This window comes from Macrosteles quadrilineatus, unplaced genomic scaffold (assembly GCF_028750875.1).
Source record: "Macrosteles quadrilineatus isolate MER2022 unplaced genomic scaffold, UCM_ALF_1.0 Scaffold_6__1_contigs__length_79288215, whole genome shotgun sequence".
NCBI lineage: Eukaryota > Metazoa > Arthropoda > Insecta > Hemiptera > Cicadellidae > Macrosteles > Macrosteles quadrilineatus.
Genome location: NW_026542599.1, coordinates 53,303,016 through 53,321,843, shown reverse-complemented (window position 1 = coordinate 53,321,843; position 18,828 = coordinate 53,303,016). Strand labels below are relative to the sequence as shown.

Here is an 18,828-nt window from a genome sequence, read left to right as displayed (position 1 = left end):
GGAAATCAAGTCCAAACTCTTATCACTTCCATCAGTCAGTGTGTGTGTCCTCCTTATCTCTCTAGCCTGTTATATTTTTTATGGCTTAATTTTGTAGTCTTTTGTGAGCAGAGTGACATACTAAAAATTGGCCAAAATCAGTGCAAGGGAAACCCATAAAATCACAAAAAATTGTGGCTTTTCCCAACATTGGACAAATAACAAAAAAATACCACGTGCATTTGTTAAGTAAATTTTACGAAAAATTGACATGAGACCACCACCGATATTTATTGGGTGGTTAGAACTTCATTTCTATATGGGACGCGTAGGGGTTTCCCGTGCATTGATTTTGGCCAATTTTTAGTATGTCACTCTGCACACCAAACACTAAAAAATAAAGCCATATAATGTTTTCTTGAAATTTTTTTAACGATTCCTGTGTTTTTTTATATATTTTTTTTTAGTTTGCTTGGACATTTTTTTAATTTTTTCATATTTGCCGAAATAAATTTTGTTGGACAACTCGTGTTCAGCACCCCAAAAAAAACTCATCATGTTCCATCCCTCTCATTCCCATTCATAGTCAGTTAGTAAAACAGATTACCAAAAGTGTTCAAAATTAAACTGCAACAGTACATGTTTGCAATTTTTCCTGAACATTTCAAATTTATCCATGTTTTTACCTCCTGTATTAATATAGATTACTGATAAATTACCTTTTTAGGCTAACCCTTGAATATCTTAAATTTAATGAAGACAGAAGATATGACAATGGGGCAGCATGCCTCAAAACTATAGTAATTTTGATTTTAAAGACGACTAGGATTGATGACGTGAAAAGGTATTTAACCTTTTTATTAGTAACATTTTAAAATGTAAAAAAACTCTATGGAGAGGATAGTTGCAGAAATTCTAGATAGTCCTATGTACAAAAATTCTACAAAGTAATTAAGAGCACCAAAATATTACTAGACAGATCTTTAATTTACTTTATGTAAAGTGAAGGTTTTAGCACATAAAGAAAATCATTCAATTTTTGAGAGATCAAGCGAAATTGACTTGTGCCAGTTTACGGAAGATTTACGCTCGCTGGTCCTTACCTCGTGTAGAGTTCTGCGTTTTGCTCGGGCTGCGATTTTCATCGACCTGCGTGAACTGCCCATGCCTAGTGTCTTAGTTGTCAACGCAGTTTGTAGTTTCAGTCTGAAAGTTTGTGAATATTGAAATCAGTAAATGTCTTGGCAAGTGACAAAAGTACAGCAGCAGTGTTAGTCAGTAATAGTTACCATTTGTATTGTAGATTTGAACGCATGTAACTTTAGTCATTATTTGCTTGCCCATTCACCATACATTTAAGAAGCAGTCGCTTGCTGAATTTGTGATTTGATCTTTCTTTCTTCTTTCTTCCTTCGATTAACGGACGTCCGTTGACGGGGCTTAGGGTAATCAATGCTCTACCAATGCAGATACGTGCGATAATAAGTTCAGCCAGAAAAGATTCATAATAAGAGGTGATTTAGTGTAGTATTTTGAAGGAAAAATCATATGACTTGAGAATACTGTACTTGTAATATTTAGGAAGAAGGATTGGGTAAACTCACTGTGGAATTGATAGCACACAAAATTTTCATGAAACTCTTTTGCTAAGTGAGTTGTTTTGAGTCCATTCTTTCTTCCTTGAATATTAAGTGTGTGATAATACCAATGGCTTTGCATACTGTGGTAGATTCAATATTTGCGAAGCTGACACAAGAGGACGCAAAAGCTGAGTTGATGATTGAGATGACAGCTTTGTTACTAACTAAACTGGTTCTTTAGACAGAATCATCTATTAAAAGCTGATCAAGGACAGCTGGGCCCAGTTTAGCTTATTCATCCTGCTGGATTAAGTCATATTTTGATTTGTTTCATATTTGGCATCTGGTTAACATTTGATGTCAATTAAATGTTGAATAGTTCTTTCTCATTGTGAAATTTATTTACAATTTGCAGTCAATGATGGTGGTGATAATACCAGAGTGTAAGCAACAGTTAATTAATTGGTTGGTCTCCTTGGTTGTAGAAGCTCAAAATTTCAAGTTTAAAGTTGGACGAGAAATAAATAGATACACTAAAACACACTCAACTTAGACCGTAGAGAATTATTTTATTATTTATACCTTTAAAGTAGTGTCTTTAGCTGCTCCATGATAAAAAATAAAATATATGAAAATGAAATGCTAAGAACCATCTACAGTCCCATTAATGAAAATGGTGTGTGGAGAATCAGGACAAAACAAGAACTAAGGTAAATCTGTACAGACCCAGATATAATAGCCCAAATAAAAAGTAGGAGACTGAGATGGGCTGGTCATGTAAAGAGAAGAGAAGAAGGTTGATTGCTAAAAATGGAGTTGAAAATCTTCCTCAGGGACCACAGGACAACCTCGGTTAAATGGCAGGACCAGGTGCGAAGGACATAGGAAAGCTAAGAGCAGAGACAGAAAGGTTGAAAGACGAAGAAAGGTGGTTACTTTTTATGAGGTCAAAAACCTACGGAGGTTTGAGTGGCTACATAGGTTTGCGTAATGATGAAAAATCTACAAAAGAGTTTGTTTAATCTAACCTAGCGTGGGTTGGAGCTGTCTTTATTCTTTGTAGCATCCGGTAAGTTTCCGCTCGTAGTTCGGGAGTGCTCATGATGTCCATAATCTCTTTTTCTCTCTGTTGCGTAATATTTGGCGAATCGTAATTCAATCGGTTCGGTTCCGTAGCTATTTTTATCACCTGTAAAACATCAGTTGATCATTTCCTATTTCCAGTTGAGGATTTCCTAGTAAATATATTTAAGTACAACCAACTATTTCAGTTCGACAAAGTAAAACTGTGTGTGACAATATTTAGGTTGTAAAGGGAAGTGTTGAGAAATATTCTGTGGGTAGGCTGGATGAGTGTGGACATTTTGGTTGAAGTAGAGCAGGTAGTAAGGTGTTAGGATGAGTGTGATGAGCTTTGCAGGCTCAAAGTGAAGGTCAAATCCCGTTAGCCATCCTCCAATCTTAAACTATATACTATTCAATAATTTTACCAACATAAAAAATACACTAAGTTTTAAATATTTGCACCAGTTTTGCTAACATGAAAGTATTCCAAATACATTTTAATTTCAGTACCATTCTCTATAACTAAAGTACTAATACCATTCTATATGCTTGTGCTCTCTATCCTCATGTATCTTTACAAACTGTCCCAAAACACTCATCTGCAAAACCTTGTTCCTTTCAGCTGGACGTAACAAATCAATATTCATGGTTGGTTGAACTACATGTCCATGCCAACTTGCTCAAACTTGTTAGCTTATTTGTTGAATTCCATGTGTTGTATCCTGCACTGAGCAATACGAAAGATATAATATCAAGCGCAGTGGATGTATTGAGTAAGTTTGATATGGGCTAGGTATAATGCGAGCTATTTTATTTTTGTTATGATTTTTTAAATGTGTCATACTTGCGTTCTAATGTTAGAAAATGTATTTTAAATGGACTAATATTTATCAATTTTCTCCAATCAATGTTGTTTTAATCACAGATCGTGTGTACAAAACTTATGCATCATCACGTTTTAGTTCGGTGGGATGCTAAGAGAATTCAACCAAAAAGGTTTAAAGCATGTTCTACCTTTTGAACAAAGTATGCACAATCGTCTCGCTCCATTCTCCGAGCATTGATCATAACGTCGGTGAAGCTAGTTTTGGCTTCATCGGTGTCTCCTTCCATGAGCACAGAGAGAGAGGTCAGAAACCCAGCATTGAACTGCCACAATCCGCTCTTTGTCTCCTGCAATATTTTGACAAATCAAATTGTGGATTTGAAATGACATTATGAACATGGGATCATAGTAAAGCTTTCATTTTTTAACTAGGAAAAAACTTTTGCTGTATTGAAAATTATGAGAGTGAAATAGGAATATTCTAGATTGTGTAGAATGTGGATTTGTTTGTGTTTTTCCTACTAGGATAGACCTTTCTCCATTCAGATGATCTGATCCAATAAATATTACTTTCTGATTCCAGATTGACTAAACAAACAATCACCTTGGCCAATTTAAGTGCAGATGATGCCATCTTGTAGGCTTTTTCTTGCTTCAACTCTTCAAACAAACATCTTGACAGTTCATGGTACAGATACATCCTTTCCATCTTGTGTATTGAAACTTCCAGACGAGCTCTTAAATCCCTCTTCATCTCTCTACAAAATATATGTTAAGGGCTTTAAACATTTCACAAAGAAAAATTATGAAATGAACATAATGTAAGGAGTTCTAGTCAAACTTGATTGTTGAAAGTACACATTTATCTTTTTAGTTTTGATAATTATTGAAAAAAAGTTTGATAACAATTTTACCACCTAATACTGCATTTGGCTCTTCTTTCCAGACATTAGCGAGTTTTTTTTAAAAATTGTTCTTGTGTTTTTCAGTGCCATTGGTTCTATTTAACTATTTGTTTTAGAGAATGGCACAAACACTGGTATTTTTTCTGTGTAACGTAATTTTTTTACCATCAATTAATAGTCCAATTATATGTCTGGTTCAAAATCAATCCCGATGGAAATTAAACTAGAACCTTCAGTGATATGAAGGCAAGCAACTTTAATATAGGTAATCAAAATTCAAATTCAAAACTTCTTTATTTGTTACATACACACTTTTAAACACACACACACACTTTTTTGTTTTTGTACACACTTTTTAAAGTTTTTCTAAATAACATTCATTTTTTGAGTTGGGATTTTTTTTGTAATTTAAACAATATTGAAATAGATTTAATTAAGGCTATGTAATCAGAATTAGTTGAGATATTGATGGTATCTACCGTTGATGGTATCACTCACACCTCTTGATAGTCATCTAATTTTATTGATCTTTCCACAATTGATAAACTATGTGCATATAATATTTCATTTGTGTTTAAACCTTTTTAATAATATTTAAAACTAGCCTAAAAGCGATAAAAAAACCCAGCATTGAAAAAATTGACTTTTTCAACACATCTACACACTTGACATTCCAAATCTTTGGAAAGTATGTTTCTCTGACTCTGTCAACAAATCGGGGATTGTTGATCTTGGAGTTCAAAACAAACTCTATTCGGAGGTCGTTGTCATCAAAAGACCAATCAGGAACCAGTGTCTTTGTGTCCATATAGGCCAGACCAATCAGGGAGTACAGACGATTAAGAACTTCTTCTCTCTGAGACTTGGGGAGCAAGTTGTTTGGCTGACACTCGATAAACCTGTGGGCAAATCTCAATAAAGTAAAAGTAACAATAGGTCTACCATGTGGAAATAACCAATGGATCAAGTAGATAGGAACCTCCTCTTTCTCAGATTCATGGAGCAACATAGCCTTAACACATTCAAATTACAATCAGTATGTTAACCTCCATATAGCGTTACTGATCGCTTGCAGCTTTACGCCTCTTTCACACGACGCGGCGCGCGTAGGGCTATGGGAGTATATGAGTCCTTTCACACTATGTCCGGCGCGCGAGTTACCGCCGGATGCACCTTGAGCCGGACGATAGCGCCGCGCGGCGTCCACGCCGCACAATTCGGTAAAGGTGCATTGGTTCTTATGGGAGCTTTCACACGGTGCGGCGCGCGCCGCACGGCCCAACCCCTACGCTGTCTCAATTTAGGCAAACTACCTGACCAAGAGGGTGCAACAGTTAATTAAGAAATTATATATCGTTGTATCGGAAAATAATATATTTATTAACAAAATATATTAAGTTATTACAAAACATATATTTTTATGTTCATCCCATGCAAATCGGCCAATTTAAAGTATCAAAACAAAATTTTTCTTTTAATAACTAGAGGAGAATATTTAGTATTAAATTAATAATTTAGTAATTTATACGCAATGAAACATTTATATAATACGTGAAGGCGATTTCTACAAAATACTACTCCTCCGTTAATAATGGACGGATTTTTACAAACGATGTGTCAAAATTAAGTATTGTTTGTGTAGATGCCCCCTTTCACCAATTCCTGTAGTAAAAGTCCTCGGGCTTTGCCCCTCAGGCCATCAAAATCCCAATGTATATCTTATGAAGACAAGATTTTGTTTAGTTAAATTACTCTGAGGTTAAACAGACAAATAATTTGTATTAATTACAGCTGTTCATAGTACACACATGATACACACAAGAGTTTTCGTTTTCAGTTTCGATAGATGGAGTGGAGTGAGCGTTCGTTTTCAGAGTGAGTTCGTTTCCAGTTTCGATAACTGGAGTGGAGTGATTAGTTACATTATCTTTGACTTTACTCTCACACGTCAACGGAAATTGTGACAATTATTCGTAAAAAAAACTCCTTTAATATTTTGCAATTGCTCAAATTCGAGCAACAGGTGCACTAGTTTATTAAATTTAAAATTAGCCCATTCATTTTATTTCAACTTTTAAGTGGAGTATTCATTTAAAAGCCACAACTGAACAGAAAATTAAAAATATTTAAGAGTGCCGTACGGCGCGCGCCGCACGAAACCGTACTAGTGTGAAGACACACGCTTGTCCGGCGCAGCGCCGCGCGGCGGACGCCGTACGGCGCGCGCCGCTTCGTGTGAAAGAGGCGTTACTTAAGTTTCAAAATTTTTCCTGGGGAAGGTTCCATATTCTATGGTAGAGGGAGGAGGGTTGTGTTAAAGCTGTTTTCAGCCCAGAATGCTATTTAGCCTAAATCTGAGGGCCTGTATACCGGCCATTTGGCTTGTCAGTTTGGCTTATGCACAGCAAATTTACAAACTGAATCGAACGCGTGGTTATATTTTGCAATTTGAAAATATCCAATGTACCTAAGCTATCTAATGTGTATATTTATCCAAAAACCACAAGCAAGAATTTTTTCTTAACCCAGGTTTAAAAACTTGAATTGCATTAGATTTTAGCGAATTTCCCTATAGGGAAGTAGCTATTATGGGAGGATATCCTACTAATCCCGCCAATCCCGGAATAATAACAATGAACAATGGATTTAAATTTAGTCTTAATATGTATGAAACAAATGTTTACATATCCGGTTGCTTCACCATTACAATAAAGGACAAGAAAAAGTAAAAAATAAGGTTGCAAAGTCACTGATTAAAACTGTTATATAAAAAGCCAAATTATATCGGACCCGAATTCTTAAATAAAATTTCTCCCCTAAGTCCCAAATCAACAGGTGTTGGAATTTAAAAGGTGTAAAAAATATATAGATTTTGTAATATTTACTACATATTTTTAACTTTTTTTGTAAACATATTGTTCTGGTAATATTTTATAAAGGCTTTTAAAATGTTTGAGTAAAAATATTTTATTAGTAGTATTATTAAAATATTTTAGTAAAAATATTTGTTTGATTAATTTTTTTAAATGTTTTCTAAACATTATCCAAAAATATTTATAACATTGGTTTGAAATATTTTCAAATTATTTCTAAAATATTTAAACAAAAAAGTTGTTCGGAATATTCCAAAATATTTTAAACATATTTTCAAAACATTTTTGTGCTACTAGGGAAGTGTTACCTTCTGAGACGATCACATACATTCATACAATCTGCGAGCTTTCTCTCTCGCTGTAAAGAGTTCCCTTCATCAAACAGTTTATTCATGGTTTTCATCACTCCGCATTTACTTTTCTCAACATCTTCCTTCTTTTGTTGATTGTATTTTGTGGAAAATGTCGGTTTGTGATAATCCAGCATGTACATAGGACGCTGCGTCATTAATGTGTCCTATAAAAACAATTTGATCATTCTTAATTATTATCAGGAATTTTAACACACCCACTGCAGCAAACCTACAGTAATTAGAATACCTTAGTTGCTGTTGCCTTTGTTTAGACTGTTGTTCTTTAGAGGGTAATATGTTTGTGTTATCCTATGTATTTCGCCAGCTTGTATGGCGTCTTCAGAGGTCTTCATCTTCTTATTTACCTGAACGTACCTGAAAATGAACCTTTTAGGTTCAAAGCATTGGGTGCTAGAGAAAAAAATTGGATCATTGAAAGTAGTCCTACAATAGTTATTTAACCTTTTTTATTTGTAAAAAACACGACCCAGAGGCTTAAAATTTGTAAGTATTGAAAATTAAGATTTGGGAAGTGTTTAGTTACCATTGATGTACATTGATTAAAATTATATCATTATCATAGTTATTCACACTTGATTATGACTATTATAAGTATATATCCAATGGTAACAAACTGTACAAACCTGCTGACTATTGATGACATTGACTGTATCCATTAGAATATTTTGCAACTGTCGATTGTGCTGTTTGTTCCCAGCCTTCAGTTGAGGTGACTTCAACATTTCCAACAAGAACTGCTTGTCAGCAGCTAACCGCCCGAGGTACTTCTGGGCAAACATCTTGTCTGTATGCTCCTTCTCGTACTGCAATGATACATGAAGATAAGTCATGATAATTTCCTAAAAAATATTTAGTCAAATTATTCCAGAAGCGTTGGTTTTAAAGCTTTTACAAAGTAGGTTTGAGCTCCAAAAGCCAATATATCGTGCAGTGATCCATAACCAAAGTTCCACTTTCAACTCTTTTTTATTTTTAAGTAACTTAACAATAAGTATGAAACGGCTGTCTATTCGTGACATGTACTGTAACCTAGGGTTGATCCCTGTTAGTGTGTCAGACCTAGTCCTGATCAGTGGCCAAAGATCTAAGGCTTTGTCCCTTCAGGAAGGAAACAGCAGAATTAACTGAGGATATGAATCCTGTCTCAGTCAGGTCTGTGCAACTCATAAGGAGTTCAATAATTTAAATTTTTTAATGTTTATAAGGTCAGGCGAAACAAGAAAATTAATCATTAAGAAAATAAAGTTCCTGAATAATCTGGAGTTTGAAGTGTTAAGGAAAGTATGAACAACATGGGGAAAAGAAAAATGTTGTTTCCCAAAATACACGTTTAGAAAATTTACAACAGGGAATAGATATTGCTGTATGTGGCATAGTGTAGGACCCAGATCCAGGACCAATTAATTTATTTGATGACCCAGCGAGGCAAAAAACATCATGTAGAAATAGTTGCACTAACTTTATAAACTCGATATCATAAAAACAACTTTTTATTTTATTCTAAAAACGTTCCTTAGCCAAATAGCCTATTGCATGGATTTTTATTGTGCATTAACGTCAAAATATTGTAAATGAGAGACATAACTCCTTAGTTTTATAAATATATTAATTTTTTATCATTGACCATGCACCCACTATACTGTCAGCAATTTGGGACACGCTAACAAAATACTTTACTATGTTGGCACTTGGCAGTCTATAAGAAGTTTCTATAAAGTAGATAAATAGTGCAAGCTGCCTATAACTTACACTAAAGAAATGTGATGTTTGGTGAGAAGGAGACCAGTAAATTTACTGTTGATGGTTACTGTTTCCATAGTATAGAACTTAATCTATGTTACTAGCTCTAGCACATGTCAGTTTACTACTAGAAAACTATCAACCAACCAAGACATTACAAATACCAACCAATATATTTAGTAGAGTATGTAATCCATGGTCTTACTTTACTTTGGGCAACAGCTAGTTCATCTTTGTCATCATCTAAATGTGTTCCGCCCCTTTGCAAGTGCATGTCCACAATGACTTGACCCAAACGGTCGTTGTCCAAGAACGGTCCTGCATTGCGACCAATGCAGTCTTCAATGGTTTCTTTTCCCTGAAAGTCAGATGATGCAAAATGTCATATGAGTATCCATGAAGATTTTCTTTTTCAACAGCATCTGAGCAGCTCTCAGCCTAGCTACTAAAGATTAAACTGCATTATAAGGGCAAAACGTCTGGCTCTCCAACTGGCAACATGATTAACTGTGAATAAGTTTTAGCAATTATGGAGGTTAAAATACTGATTGAGTTTTGTGTTTTTTTTATGTTTTTGCTGCAAACCAATAAAATAAAAATATTAAAAAAACTGTTTGATTAGTGCTGGTAGTCGTCTAGTTGTATTGATGTATTGATTGGGCTCTAAGAAAACAAAATAGCCTAAACCGATTATTCTTTCACAAAATAATAACTAACTTCTTTACAAAAATAAATATATAAACAACTTCTTATAAACAAAAGGGAACTTCTTTCTTTCTATAAGGGAAAAATAACCCTTACAAAGTGAACAAATATAATCAGTTTAAAAACTACCTTACCACAAGTATTCCTCTGTAGAAGTTATCAGGTTTTTTACGCCTTCGAAGTCCACAGTAGTTCTGTACCAGGGAATCTTCAAAATCATTTTTTTCGTAAAGTGTGTAAGCATCATTTTCGAGGCATCTGATTTCGTCGGGATTGTTTTCAAGAACGTTGATTGCATCAATTCGAGCTGCGTTGTGATCTACTTGTTTGCTGTATGCTTTACTGCGTGCTATGATAAGTGGAGTTTCGAAGCCAGGCTCTGCATTATCGATGGCGTTTGTGAACAGTTCCACAGCTGCATTGGAATTGCATGTTAGTCAGACACTGTTTGGTTGGCTCTACTGACTATTGTCATTCTAGTTTTATATTATCATGTTTTATTGTTATTGTTTACTTCTTATTGATTTGTAGTATTGAAAGACTTACTTAAACTATTCTATTGTGATTAATTCTTATTTTCATGGGTTTATTCATCTCATTCATCTTATTCATCTCATTCATCTCATTCATCTCATTCCTCTCATTCCTCTCATTCATCTCATTCATCTCATTCATCTCATTCATTTCATTCACCAAATGTTGAGAAAAGGCTAGATTCAGTTTATGGTGGCCAGGAAGGACATCAAATATAAATATGATGGTAACTTCATGCCTAACATGCGTCAAACACAGGGAAAATCTAAATGAACCGCTCATTCCTTCCGAGTTGCCAACACGTCCATGGGAAAAGGCAGTAATGGATTTGTTTAAGCTCGATGGTAAATGGTTCATTGTTATAACAGATCAGTTCTCAATGTATTTTGAGATTGCAACCATACAATCGCTCACTGCCTCTGAAGTAGGCCTAATTGAGAAATGCAAGTCAACGTTCTCTCACCACGGTATTCCTGAAGTCTTATACTCAGACAGTGGAACACTGGCATCACTAGTGCTGAATTCAGAAAGTTTGCCTAAGAATACAACTTTTTATGCAAAACAAGCAGTCCTCAGTTTCATCAGAGCAATGGCTCAGAAAAAGCAGCTGTCAAAATTGCAAAAGCTGCTCTAAAGAAGAACAAAGGAGATCCATATTTAGCTTTGTTGTCTTACAGGAACTCTCAACTTGCCAACAGTTACGGACGCAGACTACAGGTCAATTTGCCTACTTTTACCATAGATGAAGTAATATAATACTCTTGTAAGTGTAAAAGTCAAGCATCTTGGAAAGTAATTAAGAATGAGTTAGGAATGAATACAAGGAAAAAGAGCGTTTTGACAGAAGTACTAATTGACGGATCCATAATAAAAGACCCCAAAGTTATTCCAGATTATTTTAATGATCATTATCTCAACATTAGGAAAAAACTGAATATTAAAAGTTCACCAGAAAAAGCAGTTGACAGTTGCAAAACAGGGATAAACCCAGAAAGTTTGTTTTTTGAATTCAGAGAAGTAAATGTTCATGAAATTTTAAAGATTATACAATCACTACCAAATAAAAAATCTACTGGTTGGGACGAGATTCCTGTCACCTTAATCAAAGAGTGTAAAGATTATATAGCTATGCCAATCTGCACATTAATTAATCAGTCACTGTTTACAGGTGAATTTCCATCAAAACTAAAAATATCAATTGTTAGGCCAATTTATAAGAAAGGGGATAAAAACTTGATTGAAAACTATCGTCCAGTCTCATTGTTACCTGTCTTTTCAAAAATATTTGAGAAAGCTGTAAATGTTCAATTACAGGAATATCTAGAGAAAAATAAATTAATAACCAAAAGTCAACATGGTTTTAGAAAATCTCATTCCACCAACTCAGCACTCATCTCTCTAACTGACAATATTTACAGGGCATGGGACAGGTCACAGACCACTGCAGCAATTTGTTGTGACCTGTCAAAGGCTTTTGATTGTGTAGACCATGATGTTCTGTTAAAAAAAGCTAGAGATACATGGAATCAGAGGGTACAGTCTGAAATGGTTTAGATCATATTTAACTAAAAGAATACAAAAAACATCATTTAGTATAGATAACATGACGTATGAATCAAAATATTGTACTGTAAATTCAGGAGTCCCTCAAGGATCAATTTTAGGCCCAGCTTTGTTTGTAATATATGTTAATGATCTTCCAATGAATATAAAGACAGATATAGTAATGTTTGCAGATGATACTACAGCATTAATTAGAGATAATAGCACAGAAAAAATTAAATTTACAGCAGAGACAATAATAAAAGAATTAGAAAATTGGTTTAAAATAAATGGACTGTTGCTGAATGCAGACAAGACAAATATAATTCACTTCAGAAGTATGCAATATAGAGAGGGTGAAATAAAGGTTACAGTTGGCAATGATGATTTGAAGAATCAGAAGTCTGTGAAATTATTAGGGGTAATATGTGATGAAAATCTGAAGTGGCATGAACATATTGTACCATTATGTAAGAGATTAAATAGCATTTGTTTTAATATGAGTTGCCTTACACACTGTATCAGCATGGAAACAAAACTTATTTTGTACTATGGCTATTTTTACCCGCTAGTGAAATATGGAATAACATTATGGGGCGCAACAAATTTAATAAAAAATGTATTGAAAGTACAAAAGAAATGCCTAAGAGCCATGACCCTCAAACAGCCTGGAAGCTCATGTAAAGAAGTATTTAAAAGTTTAAAAATACTTACAGTACCATGTATCTACATTTTTGAAGTTCTGTGTCATGTAAAAAATAATTTAAATTGGTACTCTATAGAAAAAAATAGCCACAATTACAAAACTAGACACCAGAATTTGCTTATATACCCTCATCATTCTACAACGTCTTTAGAAAGAAGTATTCATTACATGGGAATTAAATTGTTCAATAAACTTCCAAATCACTTAAAAAACACAGCAATGAGTCCAGCACAATTTGCAGATAACATTAAGAGTATTTTGATCAGAAAGGCCTATTATAAAGTTGACGATTTTCTAAATGACTCTTAAATGTTATAAGCAGGTCCTGTTACTTCCATAATATTTTATAGGGTAAAAAGTTCCTTCTCCATGTTAATCTTGTTGATTTTTAAATGTTACATATTTTATATATATCGTTTTTGTTGTGAAATTTTAATGAAGACCTCGTTATTGACTAAAATTACATGTTTTGTACATTTTTTATGTTTTATTTATAATTAAATTCTATAAATCTTGTTATTTAGTTTTAAGCTTGACGTTATCTTTTTTATTAAACCTTTTGACCAGTCTATTTAAAGAGTTCCTCAAATGTTAAAAACTATTTTATTTATTATTAATAAATACATTGTAAAAAAAGGACATTATATAATATTAGAATATTAGACTATAAGAAGAATGACGAAGCACCTGTGCATTTATCTAAAACCTCTGTACGTTTATGTGCTAATAAACATGATTTGATTTGATTTGATTTGTGCAAAGTAGGTTGGCATAGAACGGTATTTTATTCCTATATCTTCAAAACAAGTATTTCACCTCTTTCGTAAATGTCTGATTCTTTAATCCTACTTCACTTGATATAACCGTATGATTTTATTTAAACTAATTCATTCTTAACCAAAATGTATTTGGACGTTTTAATATAGATAATGAACGCTTCCTATCTCTTTAGTGCCTCTTAAGTGTCGTTTATTTAAGTTTAATAATCCTGAAGATTAGGAAATATTTCAAAGAGTCTTCAAGAGTAGTAAAACATTATCGGAGCCAAGCTATTGTTTAATTTTAAATTGCAAAATGTTTTAAATTGAACTGTTTTTGCAACGAACTGAGTATGATACCATAGATGAAGACTTTTACCATGTCATATGGAGAAAAAACCGGACTTCAGTCATATCCGAAACTCCGAGAGAAGGAGAATCATTATAGACAAAACTACAAACAAAATTATGATCGACATGGTGCTCGACCCTTATCAGATGTAAACCCAGGAACCAAAGTTTGGATATCTGATCTGAAACATGAAAGAAAAGTGGTAGAAAAGCTAAACTCACCAGGATCTTATAAAGTACTGACAGACAAAAGGAACCATATAGTTTGAAGAAACCGGTTTCACCTGCGACCAATGCCAAATATTCTAAAGGAAAGTTACCACAACCATCAACCATCAACAAATGGTCAGAAGGATCATCGAATCGAGGAAGGCAACGGAATGTGCTTAACAAACTTTTCAACAGTTCCTTCAAACACCTCTGGAATGTCTTCAGCTAACATAACAACCAGATCAAGACAGCTTATAAAACCTCCCAGAGACTCAACCTAAAGAGGGGGATGTAATGGTTGGCTCATTTTAGTTTTATATTATCATGAGTTTATTGTTATTGTTTACTTCTTGTTGATTTGTACTAATGAAAGACTTTTACTTAAACTATTATTCTATTGTGTTAATTTCTTATTTTCATGGGTTTAATACAGACACCAAAATAAGCTACTTTGTTCATTAAATAAACAAAACTAAGCTTATAAATCGATGATTGCAATATGAAGGGGCGTAAGTGCATGATAAGCCTATGTAAATAGACCCCTTTGTTTTACAAGCAACAAAATGTTTTTTTAAACATTTTGTTGCATTTAGAGTTGATTATTTGAATGCATGTTTACATTCTTCCTCAAGAATCAAAATATTATTCAAAATATCAATAGCCTAATCAAAATATGACCTGAAAATGTCTTACCATCTTGGTATTTCCTCAGGCGATTTTTTAAATAGCCCATTCCTCGATTTGTATTGAACCTGTAATACATTTCATCCCTTTTCTTCTTTTTTTCTGCTGCTGCAATAGCCGTCATATCGCTTAAAAAAATTAAACTTTTCGGGCAAAATGTATATAATATAAATTTAGTTTCAGGCTTTCGATTCCAAAATTTTAAATTAGACTACAGGATAAATTTCTTGTAAAGTTATGTCAAACATGAATAAACTATAAAAATTATTAACATTTAAAAATGTGTACAAAGCCTAAACAAGTTTGTTTGTTTCCAAAATGTGTTAACTTAAAAATAATAACTGGATCAGAATCACCTGTTTTGTAGAGTTTGTCTCCAAAGTTAATGAGATAAAAATTCATTTAGACAATGATTTAGGGAGTGTACTTTGAACTTCTACATTTGGATTAGCTTAACATGCATATATTTCGGGGTTTGTCTTTACAGTGCGTGCTGGTGGCACAACAATTTTGGTACTTCAGGAAAAATCAATCTGCCTACATGTTAAAACTAAAAAAAGAATCTGCTGAAGAACACTGATAAAAAATAAATTATATAAATGTCTTAATTTATAGATGTTTTAAATTTAGCCCTTAATAGAACTCAACGATGTGAAGAACTATGTGACTACCATTATTACATTATCAAAACACTAGCAACCGCTGCAATATTAATACCCTCGCCTCAGGAAACCTGCAGACTAAGCGAATTTCCATTTACCAGGCTGGATTTCTACTCAAATATTCCCTGAAAATTGTCAGATTTATTTCCGATTTAAATAACATTTTTTCAACATAATTTTCATGAGTACCTATAGGGAAGGTATAGAGGGGTGATTTTTATTGAAATGTTGATAGCTTAGTATGAAATAAACAAAATTGCCAAATTTGATCAAAATATATCCGTTGATCAATATATCCATATGCAATATATCCATAAACAAGCAAACTACAACAGTTTATTTATTCTCCATAAGAATTAAGAATAACATGTGAATTTTAAATTTAAAGTTTTTTTAATTATCTGCATGACCGTTCGACATACAACAACGCTTAAATATACAAAATTATTTCATTTTTTAATAAGCTCTACAAAATGGTCTGGACAGAAATTGTGAAATTTAATGTTTTTAGAATCAAAAATGGGAAAAACTAATTTTACCCTATTAAATCCCCCATAAACCCGTCCGATCATGCTGGGCTGCAAACTCATTGAAATAAACGTAGGTTTACACGTTTGTACCAAATTTCATCAAAACCGGATCATTTTTGCACATATATATATATAGGACCCTATATATCTATTTTTTAATTATAGTAGTAAAAGTACAACTGAGCACCCTGAATATTATATTTTTAGTAGAAGTTACAGGTTTCGGACATAAAGTCATAAGTCCATTTTCAAAACTTCAAATAACATTAAATACTTAACTTTTAATAAAATTTTAATTCCTTTTAAATGTGAATCTATTAACAAAAAGTTAAGTATTTAATGTTATACTAAAGTCCGTGAACGCGATAACTTGAGTAATTTTTTGCCGATTTTGATGAACTTTGCTTTAAATGTGTAAGGCGGGATAAACTTGAATGAGTTCGTGAACCAGCATGATCGGACCATGGGAACGGGGTTTTAAGGGTAAAAAATGGTTTTTCTCATTTTTTACCCTCAAAACACAAAATTTCCCAATTTCTCTCTAGACCTTTTTAAAGGGCTTAAAAAACAAATAATTAAGTATATCAAAGTGTTTTTGTACAGTTTTTTGGTAATGAAGAAAATTCAAAAAAATTTAAATTTAAAATTCCAAGGAGAATATTGTAAAATGAATTGTAGTTCAGTACGTGTTTAACAGGATGATGTACAATATTCTAGGGTGTTTTATAACTTGCAGTGTGCTTCATTTTGATATGCCATATGCCTAATTAATAGAATAATGAGATTGTAGTGGAAATTTAGCCAGGCAAGTAGAAATTTGCTTTGTTGGCAGGTTTGCTGCGGCAGGGATTATTTGTTTTTCATACAAACATAGGCCCATATATGCGAAGTGATGATTGTGGCAACTGGACGCTGAGAATGGCCAAAGCTGTATTAATTTTAATCCAAATTTTGAAATGTTCTAAATATGTTGAGGTTGAAACGCGCTTTTATGACAGGGAAGAGTATGTGCTGTATTGAATAAGTATCAATTTAGCTAGAAGCTAGCTCCTTTCTTACGGCTGGCTAAGACGTAACCTACCGTGAAGAACACCCTTTATACCTTTAGAGTCACCGAGTCACCACGTGCTTAGATCAACCCAATTTTGCTGAAAATATGTCAGTCGAAGGGAAAACAACCGGTGAAATCTTTGGACTAGTTTTACCCAAAGCGTATGTAGCGTTATTGTTTAGGTCAAGACAAACCCATTTCACCATAATGGGTCTGTGGTGCCTATAGTTTTCCAACTCTCTGTATTTGTGTGTTTTTTATAAAAAACATTTATAGCTCTTAAACGGTTTGAGACACACCGTTGAGGTTTTTTTGCGAAAATGTTTGACTTATCTTTGACTAAAATTATACTACAAAATCATTAACCGTTTCAAAATGGCAGCAATTTAAAATATTTGATGCCAAATTTCACGAAACCCGTTAACTTAACAAAAGAAATTGCAAGAGACAAATAAGTTAGTAAATTTTATGTAGTTTTCGATGATACCTTTATTTGTTAAGAATAGATAAATAATAACAGAGAAATGTCTATTTTTCCAAATGCATGACCACTTTTCTCCATTTAAACAATGCTAAAACAACGTAAAAGGAGTATTAGCATTGTTTAAATGAAGAAAAGTGGTCATGCATTTGGAAAAGGAGACATTTCTCGCTCTGTTGTTGTTTATCCATTAACTTAACAAATAAGGCATTATTGGAAACTACCGGTACATAAAATTTACTAACTTTTTTGTCTCGTGCAACTTTTTTGTTAAGTTAACGGTTTTTGTGAAATTTTGCATAAAATATTTTTGATGGCTGCCATTTTAAAACGGTTAACGATTTTTTAGTATAATTTTAAACAATGATAGGCCTTAATAAGATAAACATTTTTGCATAATCTCAACGCTGTATCTTAAATCGTTTAGGAGTTATTAATGTTCTTGTAAAACACACATAAATACAGACAGACGAAAACTAGGCACCACAGACCCATGTTCCTATGGTGAAATGTGTATTTCAGTGTCGACCATTTTTGGGATGCCGATAATCTTCACGACTCATGAGGAGTACCACGGCCCCCTTTAACTCCAGGAGGCCGCGGCCTTTAAAGTGGCAACACCGCAAGTAGTGTTTTAACAGCTGGTTTGTTTGGAGGCAGCTAGTGGTATTTCTGTATTTTTTAAGAATACGAAAGCTTGGTTGCTGGTTATGAAAATATATACTTCACCTTCTATGTACAAAAATAGATTTTCAATTGAAATATTTTATTTTCAATCTTTTAATAAATCTATGTTAAATTTAAATGAATAATTCGCTAATTATTCACTAGTGAGTGGTGTCAACTGTCTTCCATGTTATCTTATGGGACGTCTGGCGCTAGACAACACTACTTGCAACGTTTCCAATTCTATCAGGCCGCGGCTTAGGGCTATAGATGGCCTTCGGCCTTGGGAGTACTCAAGAATTTAATCGCCCTTAAATAAGCAATCAATGGATGTAATCAACACTTTCAGTCAAAAATGCATTTTTTTTTAATTACTTTAAAAGAAAATTTGCTTCGTAATACATTTTAAAAGGATATTTTTGGGGTTTGCTGCATAACTAATATATATTAGTCGATGGAGTGTTTTATTTTTGTAACTGTTGCTAGAACTGGAAACATGTAGTTTAAAACTTTGTTTTTGTTGACTTTTAATATTTTTGTTGTTATTGCTTGTTAGTTGTTTTTCATTAAAATTTTGAAAGTAAGTACTGGTTATTGATTCAATTA

General features: G+C 33.4%; 1 protein-coding gene across 1 annotated transcript; it reads right to left on the bottom strand.

The window, feature by feature from the left end:
- Nucleotides 1-945: 945 nt before the first annotated feature.
- LOC128996755 (outer dynein arm-docking complex subunit 4-like) lies at nucleotides 946-15,120 on the bottom strand. Its single transcript, XM_054422207.1, has 10 exons — nucleotides 14,842-15,120; nucleotides 10,182-10,462; nucleotides 9,548-9,700; nucleotides 8,226-8,405; nucleotides 7,537-7,745; nucleotides 5,021-5,254; nucleotides 4,055-4,208; nucleotides 3,639-3,797; nucleotides 2,588-2,748; nucleotides 946-1,185 (listed from the first exon to the last, which is right to left on the bottom strand). The coding sequence occupies exons 1-10, from the start codon at nucleotides 14,954-14,956 to the stop codon at nucleotides 1,008-1,010; spliced, it is 1,824 nt and encodes a 607-aa protein (XP_054278182.1). The 5' UTR covers nucleotides 14,957-15,120; the 3' UTR covers nucleotides 946-1,007.
- Nucleotides 15,121-18,828: the final 3,708 nt, after the last annotated feature.